This window comes from Engystomops pustulosus, chromosome 3, assembly GCF_040894005.1.
Source record: "Engystomops pustulosus chromosome 3, aEngPut4.maternal, whole genome shotgun sequence".
Taxonomy (NCBI): domain Eukaryota; kingdom Metazoa; phylum Chordata; class Amphibia; order Anura; family Leptodactylidae; genus Engystomops; species Engystomops pustulosus.
In genome coordinates, this window is record NC_092413.1 from 6,877,086 (window position 1) to 6,902,268 (window position 25,183).

At 46.2% G+C, this 25,183-nt stretch overlaps 1 protein-coding gene across 6 annotated transcripts in view; it reads left to right on the plus strand.

Annotated features, from left to right (window-relative positions):
* LOC140120870 (uncharacterized) overlaps positions 1-25,183 on the plus strand; it is a 326,412-nt gene that overhangs the window by 50,148 nt on the left and 251,081 nt on the right. The window contains exons 1-4 of one of the 6 annotated variants that reach the window (XM_072139876.1): positions 2,447-2,584; positions 3,022-3,816; positions 4,013-4,070; positions 9,727-11,093. The exons of 1 other annotated variant lie outside the window; for it this stretch is intronic. In XM_072139876.1, the coding sequence (XP_071995977.1) occupies positions 3,529-3,816; positions 4,013-4,070; positions 9,727-10,874 (1,494 nt within the window). In that variant the 5' untranslated portion in view covers positions 2,447-2,584; positions 3,022-3,528 and the 3' untranslated portion in view covers positions 10,875-11,093. Of the gene's footprint in view, positions 1-2,446; positions 2,585-3,021; positions 3,817-4,012; positions 4,071-9,726; positions 11,094-20,622; positions 20,679-20,779; positions 20,866-20,977; positions 21,546-21,746; positions 23,331-25,183 lie in introns of those variants that run through there. 4 more of the 6 variants (XM_072139883.1, XM_072139882.1, XM_072139884.1 and 1 more) reach the window with 4 other exon arrangements.

Below are 25,183 nucleotides of genomic sequence, written 5' to 3' on the forward strand. Positions count from 1 at the left end.
TTTGGGAACATATTGTTGCATGTATTTGAAAAAGCTGGCACATGGACTTCCAAACACACGAGGCTTAAGAGGACATTGGCAACGAGTCAACGATGTTGGGTGTTGGTATGCCTGCTCCCCAACCAAACCGCATAGTCCACACAGAAAGGGAGGGACTGTATTAACAGCATCCTGTTATTTGCACTGTTGATTGGGTTTACCCATTTTGTTGCATCTAGAATGTATGGACCTTCCATCAGAGACTCCGAGCTGTTGGTTACACTATCGATAAAATCTTGGATCCACACAATCTTAAAAAACTGAAGTTCCAATAAATTATGAGCCATACCCTCACAGCTGTGTAGAAGTTTTCCTCTGACGCAATAAAAAAAAATCCTCTACATCTGTGGGATATGGTTTAATTTTCTGTTTTGGAAAGAGAAATCAATGTAGCCAGTGTAGTAATGAGGAGCAGCAGAGGATGAAGGTCAGGAGCAGGAGATGAAGGAACAGAAATAAAGCTTTCACTAGCTGAGGTGGAGGAGCCCCGCTTGTTGGAGAACGGGTGCCGGCTGACGATTTTTTCTAAACCATTTGTTGCTGTGGCAGCATGTGTTTACGGCCTCGGGTACCATTCTTAGCGCCCTTTGGACATCTCACCTTACGGCCACAAATTCAAACTAATGTATCCACCTTAGACACTCTATCAAGTAAGGGATTTCACACCAGCAGTTTTTGACGAAAACCTGCGTCCTTCATCATCCTCAATCATTACCCTCCACAAAGGTGTGCTTGTCATTTACGTCTTATAATACAATACAATATAACTTTATTGATCCCTTTCGGGAAATTGAGTTGTACACATACTGTCTGTCCGAGCCTGGACTATATATAAAAAACTGAACACGAGCATATAATCGATAGGGATTCGAGTTTCAGGGGTGGGTGGGGGGATTGATGTGATCAATATGGGCTAATGGTGGCAGAAGGCAGATCTGTCTTGTTGGAGCTAATTGATTTATTGTGCACTTCGATTGCTGTTGGGACAAAGGAGTTCCGAAACCTCTTGGTCCGGCAGTTTAGTGGCAGTATCGTTTACTGAATGTACTCAGTTTATTCGCTATGAATGGGAACAGTGGGTGTGATTTATTACTTGCGATAGTGCCAAATTTATTGGAACATCTATTGTGCCAGACATCCTCAAAACTAGTAAGCGGGGAGCCAATTGTATTGATAGTTTTCCCCCAACAGGTGACGGCGAAGAATAGTTCACTTGCGATAAAGAACTCAAAGAACATTCTCAGGATTTTCTGTGTTAGTCTGGTGACAATGTCCCTGGCTTCCAACACCCACGTGACTCTCAATAGTTGTGGTCCTATGTGGACCTCTCCTACAAATCTGTGTCCTGCTGACTGTCCTCAATCCAAAGCAGGAGGGAGTCAGGGGCATCCATTACCTGTACTGGCAGAAGGAACATCATAACTAAAATACAGAAGCTGCAGTGTCAAGGGTGCTCCAGCGATCCCTGTCTCGAATTGCGGGCGTACCTGTGTCCCTCTGTGTGTCCCCACTCCGACCGCAGGCCCGAACTCACCTGTCCTGTCTCCTGCTCCCCAGCGGACTGCTGTGTGCCCGTGTCTCCACCTCCTCGGACGCCAGCGGGCGCCAGCAGTCGAAGATTTAAAGGGCCAGCACACCGCTGATTGGTGCCTCACAGCCTTAGAAAAAGCTCCCCAGCAATATTCCTGCTCCTGAATTCCCGTGTGCCTGTGTTCCCATTCACATCTGCCTGGACCTCCCGTTGCCGACCCTGGATTGGGCTTTGACGTTGCATCTCTGCCGCCTGCCCTGACCTTGTGCCTGAACCCGACCACGAGACTTCGCTTCTTCCGCTAAAGTCGCACCTGGGAACGACCTGGTGTTACCCTGCCGCAGCAAGTCCATCCCGCCTTGCGGCGGGCACTGATGAAGACCAGGTGCCACTTAGACTCCAGTCCCAGGTGTCGGCTAGTACCATCTCCCGCGATGGTCCAGAGGATTCACACATCCCGAATCCTGACATGCAGGATGACGAAGCTCAATTTATACTTTCCTCATGGAAAGGAATGGGACTGTTTTGTTTGTTGTTCTGTGTAGTTTATCAGTACAATTGCTCTTTAGGCCTCCGTATGACTACAAATTTCTATGGACACATTCCACATTTACACCATAAACTTTCCTGTGTGAACACGGGTTTATTTTTTGTCCAAGAATTTCTGGAAAACTCCTAATAATTAGGAATCTCCAGCCTTCACGACTTATCTGTAGACATTACGTACTGGTGACTACAGGACCTGTGATTAAGTCATGTGATCAATTACATGAGGGAAGGAGCAAAGAGCAGCACTGACATATCATGTGACCACTGTGATGTCATCAAAGGTCCTGTAACATTTATACCATTGAGCCATTTGTGCTCCTCGCTAAGCTGATAATCCAGGTGGGCTTAAGGACCTGTGATGATGTCATTAACATGTGACATTTTTGTGGGAGGAGCAACTGAGTTTAGAGTAAAGTGCGGTGTTATTGTGTGTAGGAAGAGACAGAGAGCAAACACTGGAGGAAGGTAACGAGGGAACCGAGGAGGAGGCTGCGCCAGAAAGAGGGGATATGGGGGTGCAGGCTGCATAACAAAAAGGGGGATATGGGGGTGCAGGCTGCATAACAAAAAGGGGGAAATGGGGGTGCAGGCTGCATAACAAAAAGGAGGATATGGGGGTGCAGGCTGCATAACAAAAAGGGGGAAATGGGGGTGCAGGCTGCATAACAAAAAGGAGGATATGGGGGTGCAGGCTGCATAACAAAAAGGGGGATATGGGGGTGCAGGCTGCATAACAAAAAGAGGGGGTTTTGCACATTTACGTGAGCAAGAGGGGTATATGGGGGTGCAGGTTGCGTGAGAAAAAGAGGGATATAGACTGATAGAAGAAGGGAACATGGGGTGTAGATTCTTTACTTATGAGATGTGATTTACAAAAAATTCACGTTAAGTATTCCTTTAAGAAACAATGGTCCTTCCCATCAATGACCCACCAAGATTGTACAAAGACAGAACCATGGCTGCCCGGATCCTGGACCTCACCCTAGAGATCATCTACTGGATAACTGGAGAGGTGAGAGTCTCCCAGGACACGGCTCTTATCTCTAGGAATACAACAGGGAAATGACTGGAGAGGTGAAGGATTCTTAGGATCTATGTAGTGATCAGTGTCTCCCCATACACAGGATTACACAGTAGTGAAGAAGTCGTCTGGTGAGTGTGTGACCCCCCGTGTATCAGGAGGATGGACCCAGAGCCCCATCACCCAGCCTCCACCTCATTCACTGATACATGAGCAGAAGATCCTAGAACTTACCTCCAGGATCACTGAGCTGCTGAGCGGAGAGGTGAGCGCTGCCGGGAATGCTGGGACATGATATAATAACACAAGGGAGGGGTCCGGGTGATGACTGTGTCATTGTGTGTGTCAGCTTCCTATAAGATGTCAGGATGTGGCTGTCTATTTCTCCATGGAGGAGTGGGAGTATGTAGAAGGACACAAGGACCTGTACAAGGAGGTCATGATGGAGGACCACCAGCCCCTCACATCACCAGGTAAGAGGAGACCTTCCCTGATTGTAGAGGAGAGTCAGCCAGATTCCCCCATCATCTGCTCATCACATGTAGACAATGTATCAGTCACTGTGTTATGTCCTATAGATGGATCCAGTAGGAGAGATCCACCAGAGAGATGTCCCCGTCCTCCACATTCCCAGGACTGGCCAGGAATAAAGCAGGAGGTCCCACCCGATCATCAGGTAGGAGAAGATGATATTTCTGTGATTCCTCTATAGACAGATTTTTTACAGCTTTTCTTGTAGAAAACATTGAGTAGGCAGATAAAGTGAAGCTCTTGCTTATCCATGAAAATGAGATACAGACACGTTATAAATGTCCTGCAATGTGTGGATTTTATAAGATACTAATTTCATGTTTCATTATGAAATTTTGCAGGACAGTTGTGGAGGAACGAATGATGAATACAAACAATACTCAACAATATCATTGGAGGGTAAGAGCCAGTCATAAATCTTGTTTCCCAATTTCTTCCTTTAACTGAAAACAATAATATTTTTTAAGGTGTTTCATTTCTTCTTTGGACTTCAGGACACACTTGGTAGCAAGAAAAAGTATTATTATCCTAAGATCCGGCACTGCCAGACCTTTATAAGTGCTGTCCTTAAAGTTCTAGCCAACCATTGACAGATCCTTTGATTTATTCACCTGTGACAAACCATCCCCCTCTCATTTTTGTTGTGTCTGATGTCAGAGAACTGATCCAATTATCTTTATTAGAGATGAGCGAGCACTAAAATGCTCGGGTACTCGTTATTCGAGACAAACTTTTCCCGATGCTCGAGTGCTCGTCTCGAATAACGAGCCCCATTGAAGTCAATGGGAGACTCGAGCATTTTTCAAGGGGACCAAGGCTCTGCACAGGGAAGCTTGGCCAAACACCTGGGAACCTCAGAAAAGGATGGAAACACCACGGAAATGGACAGGAAACAGCAGGGGCAGCATGCATGGATGCCTCTGAGGCTGCTTAATCGCACCATTATGCCAAAATTATGGGCAACAGCATGGCCATGACAGAGTGACAGAATGAGGCTAGATAGCATCTAAAACATCCAATAATTGACCCTGACACTATAGGGGACGGCATGCAGAGGCAGCGGCAGCAGGCTAGAGAGTGTCATGGCGACATACCCTAAATGGACTCAGGCTTCAAACCAATGGGTGGCAGAGAGGAACCAAAGGAGGTGAGCAAGAAGCGCTCAAATAATATCGGTACATGATAAAAGTTTGCCAGTATATTTTGTGGATTACACAGCAGGGTGGCGACAAAGTTAACATGGAAGCCATGAAAACAACCCAAAATTCTGCCTGACACAGCTCGTTTGATAAGGGGACCATGTATGGAGGCAGTGAACTAGTAGTAGATTAAAGGTGCTGCAGTTAAAACTATGTTAGTTGGATCTTGGCATGGAGTTGGCGCTCCGCTGCCAGGCGAGCTTTCGCCAATCCAAGCCCCTGTCTCTAGGCTACTCCCCAAACAGCACTTCTAAGAACCTTTTGTATAAGATCAAGTGTAGTAGCGTTCTTATAAGTTTAGGATATGGCGGGTGAGGGGAATGTAAACAGATGCGCAAGAAGCGCTGAAATAATATCGGTAAATGATAAAAGTTTGCCAGTATTTTTTGTGGATTACACAGCAGGGTGGCGACAAAGTTAACAAGTTTGTTGTGGAAGCCATGAAAACAACCCAAAATTCTGCCTGACACAGCTCGTTTGATAAGGGGACCATGTATGCTTACAGTTCATGCCAGTCGCTGCACTGGCTGCCAGTCTCCTTTCGAATACAGTTTAAAATAATAACCCTCATCCATAAAGCTCTGTATAATGCTGCACCCCCCTACCTCTCCTCTCTTATCTCAGTCTATCGCCCAACCCGTGCTCTTAGATCCGTCAGTGATCTTAGATTAACCTCTACCCTAGTGCGGACCTCCCACTCGCGTCTCCAAGACTTCTCTAGAGCTGCACCAATTCTATGGAATGCTCTGCCCCGGACTATCAGACTAATACCTAACCTCCAAAGTTTCAAACGTGCTCTTAAAACCCATTTCTTTAGGCAAGCCTATAACACTCATTAACTGCATGAAGTTTTAACTCTTCTACTGACCCGTCCTGTGTCGTCCTCCCATCTGTTATCCAGCAACCAACAGGCACCAGACTTCTCTGCAGTCCCATTCACCCTGGACCTGGTATATAAGATGACGGCTGAGTGGTTCAAGCGACAGCAATTCCATTTATTATATTTTGTTCTATTCCCTAAGAAGAATGGCTTGACCATTAAATATTCTTTTACCTCGTGTTACCCCATCATCTTCATAAACCGTAAGCTCTGGCGAGCAGGGACCTCACTCCTGTTGTTCCATACAAATGTTGTGCTCTGTTACATTACATTTGTATTTGTTTCCTATGATTTGTAAAGCGCTACGGAATATGATGGCGCTATATAAATAAAGATTATTATTATTATTATTATTATGGAGGCAGTGAACTAGTAGTAGATTAAAGGTGCTGCAGTTAAAACTATGTTAGTTGGATCTTGGGATGGAGCTGGCGCTCCGCAGCCAGGCGAGCTTTCGCCAATCCAAGCCCCTGTCTCTAGGCTACTCCCCAAACAGCACTTCTAAGAATCTTTTGTATAAGATCAAGTGTAGTAGCGTTCTTATAAGTTTGGGATATGGCGGGTGAGGGGAATGTAAACAGATGCGCAAGAAGCGCTGAAATAATATCCCTAAATGATAAAAGTTTGCCAGTATATTTTGTGGATTACACAGCAGGGTGGCGACAAAGTTAACAAGTTTGATGTGGAATGCCCTGTAATAGCTCTTGGGCGGTGTGCCTTTTATCGCCTAGGCTCAGCAGTTTGAGCACCGCCTGCTGTCGCTTAGCGACGGCACTGCTGCTGTGCCTAGAGCTAGCATCTGATGGCGCCATGCCCACGGATGGTAGTTCGGAGGAGGAGGTGGAGGAGGGGTGGGAGGAGGAGGAGGCATAGTAGGCCTTTGAGACCTGGACCGAGGTAGGCCCCGCAATCCTCGGCGTCGGCAGTATATGACCAGCCCCAGGGTCAGACTTGGTCCCAGCCTCCACCAAGTTAACCCAATGTGCCGTCAGCGATATATAGTGGCCCTGCCCGGCAGCACTCGTCCACGTGTCCGTGGTCAGGTGGACCTTGTCAGAAACGGCGTTGGTCAGGGCACGGATGATGTTGTCTGACACGTGCTGGTGCAGGGCTGGGACGGCACATCGGGAAAAGTAGTGGCGGCTGGGGACCGAATACCGAGGGGCGGCCGCCGCCATGAGGTTGCGAAAGGCCTCGGTCTCTACTAGCCTATAGGGCAGCATCTCCAGGCTAAGCAATCTGGAGATGTGGACATTAAGGGCTTGGGCGTGCGGGTGGGTTGCACTATATTTTCTTTTCCGCTCCAGCGTCTGGGGTATGGAGAGCTGAACGCTGGTGGATGCTGTGGAGGATCGTGGAGGCGACGATGGGGTTTTTGTGCCAGGGTCCTGGGCAGGGGGCTGACTATCAGCTGACACAGGGGAAGGAGCAGTGGTGTGCACGGCCGGAGGTGAACGGGCTTGGTGCCACTGATTCGGGTGTTTAGCATTCATATGCCTGCGCATACTGGTGGTAGTTAAGCTAGTAGTGGTGGAACCCCTGCTGATCCTGGTTTGGCAAAGGTTGCACACCACAGTCCGTCGGTCATCCGGTGTTTCCTTAAAGAACCTCCAGACTTCTGAAAATCTAGCCCTCGCCGCGGGAGCCCTCGCCACGGGAGCTTCACTACGTGACACATTTGGCGCTGATGCACCTGCTCTGGCCCTGCCTCTCCGTCTGGCCCCACCACTGCCTCTTCCAACCTGTTCTGCTATAGGACTCTCCTCCGTCTCAGAAGCACTGTGTTCACCCGGCCTCTCAACCCAGCTTGGGTCTGTCACCTCATCATCCTCCGATCCCTCAGTCTGCTCCCCCCTCGGACTTCCTGCCCTGACAACAACTTCACCACTGTCTGACAACCGTGTCTCCTCATCGTCCGACACCTCTTTACACACTTCTTCCACTACGTCAAGAAGGTCATCATCACCCACAGACTGCGACTGGTGGAAAACCTGGGCATCGGAAAATTGCTCAGCAGCAACCGGACAAGTGGTTTGTGACTGTGGGAAGGGTCCAGAAAACAGTTCCTCAGAGTATGGCGGTTCAAATGCCAAATTTTCCTGGGAGGGGGCAGACTGGGGGGGAGGAGGCTGAGGTGCAGGAGCTGGAGGAGTGCCGATTTCGGTGACATGGGTGGACTGCGTGGAAGACTGACTGGTGGACAAATTGCTCGAAGCATTGTCGGCAATCCACGACATCACCTGTTCGCACTGTTCTGGCCTCAACAGTGCTCTACCACGAGTCCCAGTAACTTCAGACATGAACCTAGGGAGTGTAGCTCTGCGGCGTTCCCCTGCTCCCTCATCAGCAGGTGGTGTCTCACCCCGCCCAGGACCACGGCCTCTGACCCCTGCAGTAGTTGTACGCCCACGTCCCCGCCCTCGTCCTCTACCCCTAGCCCTCGGGTTAAACATTTTGAAAATGAAAGTTATATAACTTTAATTTTTTTTTTAACTTTTTTTTGTGTTTTTTAGTTTTTAAAACCAAACAATGCTATCCTATTGCTATGGCTATTTTCTAGCCAAGTATGAAAGCACACTGATGAGATGACGCTGAGTTATGAAAAAATAAAAGGAAAATAAAAAGGAAATGGCAGACTGTGCCTAATTGAAATCCAACCCCTAATAAATTTTCCCACTTCGGTCTTTGTGATGGATATGTGCGTCACTAAGCGCTAAACACAACGGTCGCAAGTCTCACTACAAATTCCTCACAATTGGCTAGTATATGCACTGCAGCAAGGACAGCCACCAGCAGATCAACCAGAAATAAAATATATATAACGCTATTGTAGGCGTAAGTAAGCCGTTTGGATTCTCCTTTGGCTATTTTCTAGCCAAGTATGAAAGCACACTGATGAGATGACGCTGAGTTATGAAAAAATAAAAGGAAAATAAAAAGGAAATGGCAGACTGTGCCTAATTGAAATCCAACCCCTAATAAATTTTCCCACTTTGGTGTTTGAGGTGGATATGTGTGTCACTAAGAGCTAAACACAACGGTAGCAAGTCCCCCTGCAAATTCCTCACAATATGGTACTAGCTGCACTACTAGTGCCAGCAAGCCCAGCCACAAGCAAACAAAAAAAAAAAAAGTATAACGTTATTGTAGCCCTAAGAAGGGCTGTTGGGTTCTTGTTGAATCACTCCTGCCTAACAGTAAGCTAATAGAACACCCTAACGCTTTCCCTGACCAGCAGCAGCTCTCTCCCTAGCGGCATCCAGACACAGAATGATCCGAGCAGCGCGGGCAGCGGCTAGTCTATCCCAGGGTCACCTGATCTGGCCAGCCAACCACTGCTATCGACGTGTAAGGGTACCACGTCATGCTGGGTGGAGTGCAGAGTCTCCTGGCTTGTGATTGGCTCTGTTTCTGGCCGCCAAAAAGCAAAACGGCGGGAGCTGCCATTTTCTCGAGCGGGCGAAGTATTCGTCCGAGCAACGAGCAGTTTCGAGTACGCTAATGCTCGAACGAGCATCAAGCTCGGACGAGTATGTTCGCTCATCTCTAATCTTTATCTTTACTGGGGCTCTGACATCTCATAAATTTCTCAGTGGACTATTGTTTTTTGCCTGCCATAGTCTTGTTCTTAACTGGTGTTCATTGTGTTTTCTGGTATCTTTGAGCCCTTTGCCTGACTTTCTGACTGTCTGTTTGGAAAGTGATTCTGTACAGCATTGTCCTCTCGGTTCTTATATTTGGTGACTATTCCTCCATGTTTGTATTGTCTTGTCTTGTCTTTTTCTCCTTGTTTGTTATTTGGCACAGGAAAGGAATGTCGACAAGTTGTCTTCTACTGCTTAGGGCAGGTAGGACAGCTGGAAGGTGGCTTTAGTATTAGTGCCCACTGTCTGAATTTGTCAGCTGTTTTTTTCCTGATCCAACAGTTAAAGAAACCTTCTTCCAAGAAGTTAAATACAGTTTTATCTTTTTACAGATAAAGTTGAGAAAATAAGAAGTTCCAGTGAACATCTCCTTTCATCTCCTTATCACGAAGTAGAAGATAACATTACACTACAAGACAATTTAATTTCTCCTAATGTCCCCTTAGTCCTTCACAAATCAGATCTATTCACTGATTCCACTGGTGACCAGGGACCTTCATGTAGCCAATCACTGGTTGACAAACCATTTCCAATTAGGGAACATGATACAATGAATTCTAATCTTTTTATGCACAACAGAATTAACAGTGAAGGGTCAATTTTATGTTCAGAATTAAATAAATGTCAAACGATAAAAGTTAATGTTATTGGAAATCAGAGACTTTACCCCGGAGATAAACCATTTTTGTGCTCAGAATGCGGGAAAAGATTTAGAAATAAAGCTTCCGTTGAGAGACACCAGAAAATGCACACAGGGGAGAAGCCGTATCCATGTGAAGAATGCGGGAAGTGTTTCGGTCGGAAGTCTCATCTTGTTCAACACCTAAGAATTCACACGGGAGAGAAACCCTTTTCCTGCTCCGTATGTGGGAAGCGCTTTCGACACCAAGGTTCTTTTGAGGTACATGAGAGAATGCACACCGGGGAGAAGCCATTTTCATGTCCTGAGTGTGGGAAGTGTTTCAGTCAGAAATCAAGTCTTGAAGGACACTTAAGACTTCACACAGAGGAGAAACCGTTTTCATGTCCTGAATGTGAGAAGTGCTTTATCCAGAAAGCGCATCTCGTACGACACATAAGACTTCACATCGAGGAAAAAGCGTTTTTGTGCTCGGAATGTGGGAAACGTTTTTCTCAGAAATCTAATCTGGTGGAACATCTCAGAACTCACACGGGGGAGAGGCCATTTTCTTGTTCGCAGTGCGGAAAATCTTTCATTAAGAAATGGGGTCTGCGCCAGCATGAAAAAACCCACACGGGGGAGAAGCCGTATTCGTGTTCCGAGTGTAAGAAATGTTTCGCACATAAAGTAAGTTTTTTACATCATCTGAAAATTCACTCCGAGGAGAAGCCATTTTTATGTCTCGAATGTGGAAAATGTTTTAAAGAAGAATTGGTTTTTCTTCAGCATCAGCGAACTCACAGTGATGATAGTGGAGCCATAATAGTGCAGTGCACAGATCAGTCCTCCGAGAACTGAGATTGGAGATTTTCAGTGGATTCATCTGACCATATAGTGAATTCGACCTTCAATGGATCATGTGGATCTTCTGCCAAGTCATCAATAAGACAAACAAGCATCTGGTCATCTATTGCTTATAAAGTTCACATTGAACATAACTTTTTATACTTGTCATACCTGACATGAAAGATATAGCTTTGTTAAAATGTTGATTAAAAGTCCCCTTTGAACAACGTACTGTAGGACTCGTGAAGCGAGCGAATGTTAATGGTGGAGATGAAGGTCCTGTGAGGAACTGAGATTATGCGTGAGACGGTATTGGCTGATAAATTCAGAGATATATGGAGGGAACAGGTTCTGGACCGTCATAGTAAATCATAGTTAGTATTTTAGACTGAATTTGATATGCAATGGGGAACCAGTGGAGAGACTGGCAGAGAGAAGAGGCGAGGAGAAGCCAGGAGACAGATGGATGGGCCGGGCAGCAGAGTTAAGGATAGATTGGAGAGGCGTTAGAAAGTTAGCTGGAAGACCACAGAGAGGAATACTGCAATAGTCCAAGTGGGTGAGAAATGATGAGAGTGTGGACTTGCAATTTTGTAGACTGGATTGAGGAAAAGTTAGGCGTAAGATTACTGTTGATTTTATCTCCTCCTCTGTGTGCCGATTTCCTCAACCCATTTAGGCATTGAAGTTAAGGAGGTTGCGACAAACCTGGGGGATACCTGGTAGGGCATACCTCTTCATCTCAGTTGGTGCCTGAAGAATTGTAGATTTAGTATGCTCCAAAATTTATCAAAAGTTTCTAAATGAGGCATTATAGGTACGTTATAGATACTTTCCTACAAGGAAAGAGGAATTCTGAAAGCTCTGGATTCCGCTGGTTGTTGTAGAAAGAAAGGTGGCCCAAATCTGGTGGCAAAGTCCCTTAAATCATGTCATCTCTGCTTCCCAAGACAAAAGAAATCTATGTAATTACATGTCCGGAACTTTACTTTATACCTTCTCCAACTCTAGAGCGTTATTCTTTTGAACTGCACCCAGAGCCAAGCTGCATATTCCATATGTAGCCAAATCAATGCTTTGTAACGTGGCAATTTTACATCCCGATCCCAAGACTCCTTTTGATGATCAGTAACTGGTTGTGGTATCAGTAGACTTTTGTCTCATCATTAGTCATTTTGTTGATAGTGGAGCAACTAGATACATAGGGGGAATTTATTAGGCCTCTCCGGCGTCCATTTCTACTAAAAGGCTCCAGACTCATGACTAGTGGACATATCACACTTTCTTTATTGGACTGGTGCCACAGAGATATTATTAATTTTTGTGACTCTTGAGGTCTCTGATGGTTGTTTTATTCAAACTTGGTGCATCCCTCTCCAGGTTTTACTTTATTCATTAATTTCGATGATGACAAGGGATAAAACCTTCCATAAGGAGGTGAATAAACAGTCACAGGGTTGTGGAGAAGCTTGGTATAGTCTTTTTTTGTAGCTATACATGCCCTATACATTGTGTGTTATGGATTTAGACTAAGAAAAATTTGTGGCACAGGAATAGGACTCTTTCGACAGGCAGTGAGATACCAACTTACGCACTTCCTCAGACCCATGGAGATAGAACGTGGAGACAGAACCAAGGCAGGCCAAGGAGTCAACTGTCAACTGCATTTGGCAACATAAAGAAGATTTTTTTTCAGAATGCAGAATCCCTATTTGGTGCATCAATGGTTTAGTATTATAGTCAATAGTCTGGAAATAGCTCAGAAATATTGTAGTAGGACTGAGCTCTTTTCATACACTGTGGGTGTCTTCTGTATTATACTGCTAACTGCCATGAAGGCTGCTGGCCCTCGAGGCATTCATACAGTTGTCCAAATGGTATCAGTGAATACATCATCTCATTGTTACACAGATCTGTGTGAGTGAAAATGGAATTTATAAGTCATTTTCCAGCTTCCCAATTCATGGCACAGAATTAGAGATGAGTGGACCCAATGGACGGGTTTGGCTGCCTTCCCCAATAATACTGCTGTTAGTGTGCCAGGCAGACAGAACCAGGCATTATAAAGCCTGCGGGCCACATCCGGCCCACTGAATATTTTTACTGGCCCACGTGTCTGCCCACCACAAACACATGGGATTCTGCCATTGGTCAAAAATACTTTGCTGCCAGGCAGGGAGATTGGGACGACGTAGTATAGAAGATGCCACCGGACAGACCAGAGGAAATGTGAGTAAATTTTTGCCATATTTAGAGTAGTATGAATTGGGGACAAAAGAGAGTGGGCAATATAAATGGGGGCATAACGGAGGGGGCATAAGGGGAAGTGGCACTATAAAAAGGTGCCTAATAAGAAGGGAAATTATAAATGCAGACACAATTAGGGGGGTCATTATGAATGGGGCGTAATGAAAGATGGGGGTGTCATGATAGGAGACATTATGCATGAAAAAATGGGGCATAAGGAGAAGGGGAATTATAAATGGGCATATAATGAGAAGAATTATAAATGCGGGCACAATTAGAGGGGGCATTATGAATGGGGCGTAATGAAAGATGGGGGGTGTCATGATAGGTGACATTTTGCATGGGGGCATTAGGTATGAGTTAAGTATATTAGTCTGGCCCTCTAAAACCTTTCCAATCTCTTATGTGGCCTCATTCATGGGTAATTTAGTTGCCCCCACCCCCGCTGCCTTAGAAAGTATTATTTGCACCCTCATGTAGCTTTGTAAATGGAAAAATATAAAAAATACGACTTATGGAAGAATCGGAGTGAAAAATGATAAAAAACCAGAGGCCTCGCTAGTGATGCTGCACCCGGAGCTTCATGTACACTGTAATTCTGTCTCGTACCCCGTACACGTGGGGGTTTTCTAGAAATACTAACAAAAACTTCCTGCTTTATACCTCCTCACAATTAGGCGGCTGTCTGTCTCGTCACCACAACTGTACATCTTATATACCGGTGACTACAGGACCTGTGATGATGTCATGGTCATGTGATCAGTCAGGGGAGGAGTAAAGCAGCGGAGATTTCTCACTTCCTATCATGTGACCAGTGTGATGTCATCACAGGTCCTGTGGCCACTGGTAAGTTTTGTGCAGGTCAGTGATTGGTCGTCTAATTTTCCAGAGCTTCACACGTTGCAGTCACATCTGCATCGCAATCAGTTTTGAGGAGGTTTTAGGTGCAGATTTATAAATTTTACAGGTGAACTGAACGGGTGGAGGGGAAACCTGATCATTCGCTTGTTCAGTTCATGTCGTTCACCTGTTAAAATGAGAAACTGCACCTAAAACCACATAAACACTGATTGCGATGCAGTTTTCAGTGCAACGTGTGACCGCAGCCTTATGTTTCTTATAGTGTAGTTGTTATATAGGTTATATAGCCTCCAGCCAGCAGGGGGCACCATAGGCTGTACAGAGTCTCCTCTTCCTTAGTGATGCACACGTTGTGGTTCAGGATGTGAGTTTTGCTCCTCACTTTCCTTGAATGTTTGGATGGAGACTCCAGTAATATCGGGAGACCCCTCGGCCCTCTGTAATATGTATCAGACACCACAACATGTATCGGAAAATGTACTTCTTCTAAATGTACCTATGGAAGTGTCCAGAGATTTTTCTGACATTACCGTACATGATGGGGCAGATTTACTTACCCGGTCCTGTCGCGATCCTGCGGCACGTTGTACGACGCTGATTTGGGTCTGCCGGGATTCACTAAGGTTGTGCGCCCGATATCCAGCAGGTGTCGCTGCTGCGCCGAGGTCCGCCGGAGTTCACCTTCTTCTTCCCGGTGCATGTGAGTGCTTGATCTTGCGACACAAATTCTTTTTTAAATTCTGCAGTTTTTCCGAATCCATTGGGTTGTCCGACGGCCACGCCCCCCAATTTCTGTTGCGTGAAAGCCGGCGCTGATGCGACACAATCCAATCTCGTGCACCAAAATCCCGGGGCAATTCGGCGCAAAACGGAAATATTCGGGAAAGCCCGCCGAAAGTGTGGTGTTCGGAGCCTTAGTAAATGAGCCCCGATGTGTGAACTGATCCCAATAATGGCCTGGAAGAATGAAGAGGTTTCTTATTTCCAGACCACAGGACATGCTGACCCCTGGGACCTTGACTGATTACAAGTTCTGATCCTGGGGGGCGTGGCTTAGCGGAGGATGTGAGCGGTCGCATGCTGGCAGAGCTCCCGCTACACATCCTTGTTTTATCCGGCACCCTGCTGATAAGACTGACCGGTAGCGAGGAACTCACGCCCGGAGAGCCCCACGATCCTCCATGGCCGGCGGGGGGAACAAAAAGAAGGCGCGGGAGGCGCCGGAGGAACTGACCGGTGGAGAGCAGCGTGCGGGCCGCGGCGCGGCCATCGACCCGGCAGAGGTGGCGGCCCGTCTTCAGAGGTTTGCCCACGTGCTGCCTGCGGGAGGTGAGCTGGATCCAGAGTCAGAGACCGCAGGGGGAGACCGGAGGAATGAGGACTGGCCGGTTCTGCCGACCCCGCAATCCAATATGGCGGCCGCAAAGAGGTCTAAGGCACCAGACACCCCAAGACCACCACGTGGACAGCGTATGATGCAAGAACAGGCAGCTGCCTCCTCACATCCTGCTGCCACAGGTTCTGAACCAACTCTCCATGAGGTACTGTCTGCTGTGCATAATTGTAATAATGCCATTTCCTCACTCACAATGCTAGTGGGTGGTGTGAAGGAAGATCTTAATATTATACGTCATGACATGCAAAAGGTCTCAGAGAGAATGGGGGCCCTAGAAGGCAGGGTAGGAGAAGTGGAAGACCAGTTCCCGCCAGTCAAGAGGGATGTTTCACGTATGCATACTTCCATAGCTGCTTTGCTAGCTAAACAAGATGATATGGAAAACAGGCTACGGCGCAATAATGTGCGCCTCATCGGGGTACCGGAGAAGGTGGAAGGCAGAAACCCGGGTGAATTCTTTGAGCAGTGGCTTGTATCTGTTTTTGGCAAAGAAACCCTAACTCCGCTGTTTGCTGTGGAACGTGCTCATAGGGTCCCATCCAGACCCCTGCCACCAGGCAATGCCCCGAGACCAGTGCTCATACGCATTCTACATTACAAGGATAGAGATATCATCCTGAGAAAGGCGAGAGAGAAGCAAAACCTGCGCATTGATGGAAACCGGATCTCGATTTTCCCCGATTTCTCAGCTGAGGTTCAAAAGCGAAGGGCCACATTTATGGGGGTGAAACAGCGCTTGCGCCAATATAATCTACCATATTCTATGTTTTACCCAGCAAAGCTGAGAGTGGTGGCGTTGCAAGCTACGCATTTCTTCACTTCACCGGAAGAAGCTACATCCTGGCTGGATGCTCACGACAACGAACTGCGACGGCGTAGCCCTCAACGTGAATAGGCTGTCTGCCAAATTGGACACTGACCCAGGAGCTGCAAGTATATGCATGTTTGAGTTCTAAAAAATAATTGCAGGGTGCAAATTATTCATAGTTAAAGTTGAATAGCGGGTCATGCTCTATCAGTGACTTTATCTTACATTGTAATGATTTCTTCACTACTGCACTATGTTGCGAGCAGGCAAACTGCAGGCCGCAGCTACTTTTTTTCCCCAAGGTTGCGCCTACGGCGCGTGGTTTTGTGTTTATTTGTTGTATGTTGGTTCCTAACCGGGTATTTGCAGAGTATTATTAGGTGCACAGCAAATTTATTTTTAGACCTCTCATATAATGGCGACTAAAGTAAATATAGTAGCCTGGAATGTCAGGGGATTGGGCGATTCCGTTAAAAGGTACGCAGTAGTAACTGCCCTAAAGCAGTATCAGCCTGCAGTAATTTGCTTATCTGAAACTCACTTTACAGACACTAATATAGCTAGCTTGGGACGATCCTGGGTGGGAACCGCGTATCACTCTACTTACTCTTCGCACGCGAGAGGAGTGAGCATATTGGTACACAGAGCGATACCTTTCCAGTATATAAGCGGTAGTATCGACCCAGACGGGCGCTTTATTGCTCTCAGATGTATGCTACATGCAAGGGAGATATTACTGGTAGCAGTATATATACCCCCACCTTACTCCTCAACTATATTGAATAAAATTATATCGGTGGCCATGGAATTCCCAGATATCCCTGTACTTTTGGTAGGGGATTTCAATAATTACATTAACCCATATTATGACAGACATCATAGAGGTAACATCCCTGCTAATAGTCCTGACACCTCCTTGGCTAAGGTTCTGGCTGAGGTGGGACTGACGGATATTTGGAGGCATAAATTCCCCACGACACGAAGGTATTCGTGTTATTCGAGCTCCCACAACTCCTTGTCCCGCATTGATCTGGCAATTGGGAACGATAGAATGCTGAACATGGTGGCAGGGGTGGAATACGCTCCTAGAGGTGTGTCTGACCACTCCCCAGTGTTGGTTACGCTTAAAATGGCTGCAGACACTGGGGGGGGACAGCGCCTCTGGAAGCTTAACCCCTTCTGGATACCGATTCTGCGACCGACAGATAGGATACCTGGGGAAATAAAGGAATTTCTAAGATTTAACACTGGCACCACCTCCAGACTGATAGTGTGGGACACATTAAAATCATTCATCAGAGACTGCTTTAATAAAGGCATTATTGCTCACAATTCCAAGCAGAGGGCATATACACAGGTGCTACAAACAAGGGTACAAGACACTGAGCGATGCTTTGTAGACACTGGAACGGAGGAAGCTAAGGCAGACTGGATAGAAGCCCAGGACCTTCTTAAGTCTCACGTAATGGCAACAGCCGAGGCTAAGAAGTTTTTCGTCCAACAGAAATATTTTGAAGGAGGGGAAGGTACGGGCAAGCTACTAGCATCGGTAATAAGAGCGCAGACAGAGTCTAACAGGGTGCGTTCACTGACTTCTATAAGTGGGGAAATAGTTACTTCAGATCAGGATATTCTAGAGGTGTTCCGGGGATTCTATGAAGACACCTACTCCTCTAGACTTAGGGATAGACCAGAAGATATCGAGAACTTTCTGGAGCCAATCAATATGCCCACACTCTCCAGAGAACACAGACAGATGTTAGAGGCCCCGATTAATCTGGAAGAATTAGAGGAGGCCCTTAAAACAGTGCAGAATGAAAAAGCTCCAGGGGCGGATGGCTTACCGGGGGAGGTCTTTAAAACCTATAGCTCCTTGCTACTACCAGAATTACTAGAGGTAATTAAAATGGCCGAAAGAATGGGTGAATTACCTGGCTCCATGAGCGATGCCATCATTGTGGTTATACCAAAACCTGGCAAAGACCTGTTACTACCAGATGCATATAGACCAATATCACTGTTGTGCAATGATGTGAAATTGATAGCTAAAGTACTGGCAAACAGGTTGGTCAAGGTAATACTGACACTGATTCATGGAGATCAGACTGGTTTTATGCCAGGCAAGTCAACATCTATTAATCTTAGGAGATTATTTTTAAACCTACAGTTACAGCAAGAGGGAGAAGGGAGCAGAGCAATTTTATCGCTGGATGCCGCCAAGGCATTTGACAGTGTTGAATGGCCTTTCTTATGGGCGATCATGAGGAAAATGGGATTTGGACCCAAGTATATTAAATGGGTGCAGATGTTATATGGCTCACCCAGAGCACAAATAAGAGCAAATGGGCTTTTGTCTGAGTCTTTTGCACTTCACAGGGGTACTAGACAGGGGTGCCCACTATCCCCATTCCTATTTGCCCTAGCTATAGAGCCCCTAGCCTGCCTTATAAGGTCTTCTCCAGACTTACAGGGATTTAGCTATGGAACACTGGAGGAACGCATCGCCCTCTACGCAGATGATATGCTGCTGTTTGTAGGAGACGTGGAGCGCTCTCTGGGCCCAATCATGGCTCTGCTGAATGATTTTGGTCGCTACTCTGGTCTAACAATAAATTGGCACAAGTCGGTACTGATGCCATTAGATCCCATCCCACCCAACCTAGATTTGCACCAAATCCAATCGGTCGTTACTTTTAAATACCTAGGCATCTGGATCTCGCCTAGGGTGTCAGAATATGTAGCAATTAATATAGACCCTCTGCTTGTGAGAGCGGCATCCAAGGTAGATACGTGGTGTCGCCTCCCCCTATCTGCAATAGGACGGACTAATTTATGTAAAATGGTGCTTATGCCTCAATTTCTATATTCTCTCCACAACTCCCCTGTGTGGATTCCAACTGGAATCTTTAATAAAATACAAAGATTATTCAGAACGCTTATTTGGGGTAAGAAATCGGCCAGGATTCGTTTAGAAACCCTACAAAGAGCTAAAGACCAAGGGGGGTTAGCGGTCCCAAATCCGTGGTTGTATTTCTTAGCGGCGCAACTTCAACACCTGAAAGGCTGGAGTCTAACAAATGCTAGATCCTCTTCTGAAAAACTACTGAAATACCATGGCGGTGGTAGACCTCCGTTATACTTGCTAGAACTGGGAGCACAGGGTAGACCACCCGACCGTATACACACTGTGACACTGATACGTAAATTATGGCAGAAAATTAAGAGTATACTCAGAATGAACGGTTTTACGCGGTTCACACCACTGTGGCAAAACCCTGATCTGCAAGAAGTAGCACAACTAGAGGGCTTCCAGAGGTGGGAGATTAAAGGTATACACGGGATACATCAGCTATACCTGGAGGGTGCTCTCAAAAGTTTTGATCAATTGAGGGAGGAATTTCATATTACACACGATTCCTTTTATCAGTACCTGCAGCTAAGGCATGCCTTAGAAACTCAAAATAGGGCTGAGACCATACATATAGTAACGCACGAGCTGACTGAGGACATACTGGTTGCAGATGGCACAAAAGGATATATATCTAGGGTGTATAGTACGCTGTTGGAGGCCCAACATGCACAGAATCCCCTTACCATCAGGGAAAAATGGGAAGAAGATGTAGGACCTTTGTCAGATGATCAGTGGACTGAGGCACTTTCCATCGTTCCCTCGTTATCTCTATGTGAGGCTCACCGGCTCTCTCAATTATATTTACTGCACAGGGTATACCGTACTCCTCACTGGCTATGCAGGGTTGGTTTGCGTGAAGTGGACTTGTGTCCCAGATGCGGTATGGAGGACGCCCACATACTTCATATGCTGTGGGATTGTAGAAAACTCAAAAGATTTTGGGGAGAAGTATTAAGGCTGATTACTAAAGTGTATGGAGTGACACTGACGGCATCCCCGATGGTTTGCCTGCTAGGTCTGTTGGGACAGGATGAATTGGAGGATGGAGTAACTGTAGGTATCAGTAGAATGCTGTATCAAGCAAGGAAGCTTATTGCTATGTATTGGCTTCGTCCCCGGGCACCAAGGTTGGAGGCATATGTTAAAAAACTGAACAACATTATAAGGTTGGAAAAGTCTGTTTATTGTAAACGTAAAGCAAATACAAAATTCGAACGCATTTGGGGCCCCTGGCTGGATACGCCGGGACTCCCCTCAATACACTTGAGGCGTCATCCCCTATCAGCATTCATGTAGAACATGTGTACTGTTAATAATATGATATTTTGTAATTGCTAAATGCTGTATATTTATTAGCTGTGTATCCATTTTTCACTGAACTCCTGTAATGCCATTATTACTATGCAATTGCACCGGAAAGGGTATGGGTTGGGGGGAGGGTATCTGTGTTAGAGGGTGGGAAGGTAAAGTGGGAAGTTGTGGTTATGTATAAAATGTTTTTAAAAAACCAATAAAAAAAGATTTGATTCAAAAAAAAACAAGTTCTGATCCTCCTACTGAACGGTGTGCGCTCACTTTCCTGCTTCTGCGTTAGTAAGATATTGTAATTTTTAATTGCAGTTACCTTTTTGTTTTTCCTCAGATTCTCTAGGTACAAGACTCACAGCTAATGTTTTAAGTCTTTTTATTCAAAGACCCAGCAGGGATGGAGCAGGACAGAACCATGGCTGCCCGGATCCTGGACCTCACCCTAGAGATCATCTACTGGATAACTGGAGAGGTGAGAGTCTCCCAGGACACGGCTCTTATCTCTAGGAATACAACAGGGAAATGACTGGAGAGGTGAAGGATTCTTAGGATCTATGTAGTGATCAGTGTCTCCCCATACACAGGATTACACAGTAGTGAAGAAGTCGTCTGGTGAGTGTGTGACCCCCCAGAGCCCCATCACCCAGCCTCCACCTCATTCACTGATACATGAGCAGAAGATCCTAGAACTTACCTCCAGGATCACTGAGCTGCTGAGCGGAGAGGTGAGCGCTGCCGGGAATGCTGGGACATTATATAATAACACAAGGGAGGGGTCCGGGGGATGACTGTGTCATTGTGTGTGTCAGGTTCCTATAAGATGTCAGGATGTGGCTGTCTATTTCTCCATGGAGGAGTGGGAGTATGTAGAAGGACACAAGGACCTGTACAAGGAGGTCATGATGGAGGACCACCAGCCCCTCACATCACCAGGTAAGAGGAGACCTTCCCTGATTGTAGAGGAGAGTCAGCCAGATTCCCCCATCATCTGCTCATCACATGTAGACAATGTATCAGTCACTGTGTTATTTCCTATAGATGGATCCAGTAGGAGAGATCCACCAGAGAGATGTCCCCGTCCTCCAGATCCCCAGGACCCCTGCGGTGCCCTGAGGGAAAAACCCAATCAATACTTAACAATATCACTGGAGGGTAAATGCCTTTTATAAATCTTGTTTCCTGTTACATTTCTCCATTAAACTGACAAATCGTTTTATATTCTTTCATGACTTCTATATGTAAGTTTGTATTTTTTAGCTGATACATTGTTGTCGTTTTAATAAAGATTGACCGGTTAATTTAAGAAAAAAAACTTTCATCCCAAAAAGTGAACTTAATTGTTTTTTTTTCCAGATAACGATGAGAGTATAAGAAGTTCCAATGAAAATCTTCTTTTATCTTCCGCTGGTGACGTAGACGATGACAATACAACAGTTGACCCTCCAGTATCTCCTAATGTCCCCTCAGTCCCTCACAGCAGAGATCCATCCCCTGACACCACCGGTGACCAGGAACCTTCATCCAGTCACTCACTGATCACTAATAGGGAACATATTAAAAAGAAAAGTAATCTTTCTATGCGCGTCAGTGATGAAGGGTCCATTTCATTCCAGAACACGCGCACAGGGGAGAAGCCGTATCCGTGTGATGAATGCGGGAAGTGTTTCGGTCGGAAATCTCATCTTGTTCAACACGTTAAAATTCACACCGGGGAGACGCCGTTTTCTTGCTCCGTCTGTGGGAGGAGCTTTAGAGATCGAAGAGCTTTTGAGGGACACGAGAGATTGCACACCGGGGAGAAGCCATTTACGTGTCCTCAATGTGGGAAGTGTTTCAGACTGAAATCCAGCCTCGAAGGACATCTAAAACTTCACACCCAGGAAAAAACCTTTTCATGTCCTGAATGTGGGAAGCGTTTTATTCAGAAGTCAAATTTTGTACGACACATAAGACTTCACATCGAGGAAAAAGCGTTTTTGTGCTCGGAATGTGGGAAACGTTTTTCTCAGAAATCTAATCTGGTGGAACATCTCAGAACTCACACGGGGGAGAGGCCGTTTTCTTGTCCGCAGTGCGGAAAATCTTTCATTAGGAAATGGCGTCTTCGTCAGCATGAAAAAACCCACACGGGGGAGAAGGTTTATTCGTGTTCAGATTGTAAGAAATGTTTTGCTCAGAAGGTCAGTTTTATAGATCATCTGAAAACTCACTCCGAGGAGAAGCCGTTTTTATGTCTTGTATGTGGGAAATGTTTCAAAGAAGAATCGGTTTTTCTTCAGCATCGGAGAACTCACAGTGATGATAGTGGAGCCATAATAGTGCAGTGCACAGATCAGTCCTCCGAGAACTGAGATTGGGGATTTCCCCTTGGATTCCTAAGACCATCTAAAGTGAATTCGACCTTCGATGGAACATGTGGACATTCTGCCATCAGTAACACAATCCAGCACCCGGTCATCTATGGCTTATTGTGCACATTGAAGATCAAGAGATTAGGGATAAAGTTCTGCTAACGTGATGATTAAATGTAGTCTTATAACAACCTACTGTAGGATCCGGCCTTTTAATGGACTAAGATTGTTATATGTCAATGAGTGTCATGTGTTGTATCACCTCCTCTTTGTGTCGATTAGCGCGACCCTTTTACGAATGGGTGGAATGGCTGATTAAAGTCAAGCAAGCGGCATGCGCCCTAGTAACCAGAGGAAGGCAGGGGCTCAATAGAAGATTGACAAGGCTGTCTTCTCTTGGTATCAGAATACAGTGGAACCTTGAATAACGAGGATAATTAGTTCCAAGACCAAACCTCTAGGTTGCAATGATTTCCTTAGGGGAAACTTTGATATACGAGTTATTACAAGCATGTTGCCGGAACACATTGGGGCACATTTACTTACCCGGCCGACCGAGTTCACCCGAATTGCATTGTCCGTGTATAATGCGCTGTGCGGGGAGTCACTAAGATCGTGCACCCGATATACTGCATGTGTCGCTTCCCCGCTCAGGTCCCCGGAGTTCACCTTCTTCTTCCTGGTGCATGTAAGTGCATTGTCCGTGTATAATGCGCTGTGCGGGGAGTCACTAAGATCGTGCACCCGATATACTGCATGTGTCGCTTCCCCGCTCGGGTCCCTGGAGTTCCTGGTGCATGTAAGTGCATTGGATGCGACACAATTGGAATATTAAATCCTGCGCTCAGTCCGAACGTCCGACGCCCCCCCCCCCATTTCTGTCGCATGAAAGCCGGCGCCAATGCGCTAAAATCTGATCGGGTGCGACACAATCCCCTTCTTAATCCCTGTCCCAGCGACGCGAATCCTGAAAACCATGAACAGTCCGACGGAAATGCGATCCGCGGACCCTTAGTAAATAAGTCGCATTATGTTCATAATCCATATCGCTTGTTTATCAAAGCCGGTTTTCCCTTAGGAAATCATCACAACCCAGAAGATGGTAAAATACAACCCAATACAATTTTTGTAAAATGTAAGCTCGCCTTGTAAAACACTTCAATCCAATCCAAGGTTCCTACTGCTATCATTAGCTATAGGTCGATGTAAAAAACAATAACCCAGCACCCGCCTTGCCTGGAATAGTAAAAAAACCTCTGGCTCTTCTTTATTCAGATATATATACAAGATATTAAAACTTCACTCTGAGAATATCAGACAAATGCCAACGCGTTTCGAACACAACACTGCACTCTTCGTATGCTGCATCGCGGCCATTGCTGTGTTATTGGTTTCTCTACATTGAGATCTACTATGGAAAGCGGGCGAGTGGGTGTTTTTTTCACTGTATTATTTCTAGGTTCTGTGGATCCTTGCAAGGAAATTGGAAATTGTTATGAAATACCATAATACCAACAATAGGGTTATTTTTTATAAAGGGTTTTGGATCGCACTTTCGGGATTTGCGCAGCTTTGACAGGTATTTAACAGGGGTCTGCGCTGGGTTTGTTTTGCACAGGATCTGAATGTGGCGCAGCTGCATTGCTTCCATGCAACACAAATCCGATAGCATGCCGTCGGAAGATACGACTGATTCAGACTAAGCACAGGATTTAACTTTCAATTTGTGTCGCAAGACAATGCACTTACATGCACCAGGAATAAGAAGGTGAACTCCGGGGACCTGAGCGGGGAAGTGATACATGCAGGATATCGGGTGCAGGATCTTAGTGACTCCCCGCACAGCGCATTATACACGGACAATGCACTTACATGCACCAGGAATAAGAAGGTGAACTCCGGGGACCTGAGTGGGGAAGCGACACATGCAGGATATCGGGCGCACGATCTTAGTGACTCCCCGCACAGCGCATTATACACGGACAATGCACTTACATGCACCAGGAATAAGAAGGTGAACTCCGGGGACCTGAGCGGGGAAGCGACATGTGCAGGATATCGGGTGCAGGATCTTAGTGACTCCCCGCACAGCACATTATACACCGACAATGCACTTACATGCACCAGGAAGAAGAAGGTGAACTCCGGGGACCTGAGCGGGGAAGCGACACATGCAGGATATCGGGCGCAGGATCTTAGTGACTCCTTGCACAGCGCATTATACATGGACAATGCACTTACATGCACCAGGAAGAAGAAAGTGAACTCCGGGGACCTGAGCGGGGAAGCGACACATGCAGGATATCGGGCGCAGGATCTTAGTGACTCCCCGCACAGCGCATTATACACGGACAATGCACTTACATGCACCAGGAAGAAGGTGAACTCCGGGGACCTGAGCGGGGAAGCGACACTTGCAGGATATCGGGTGCATGATGT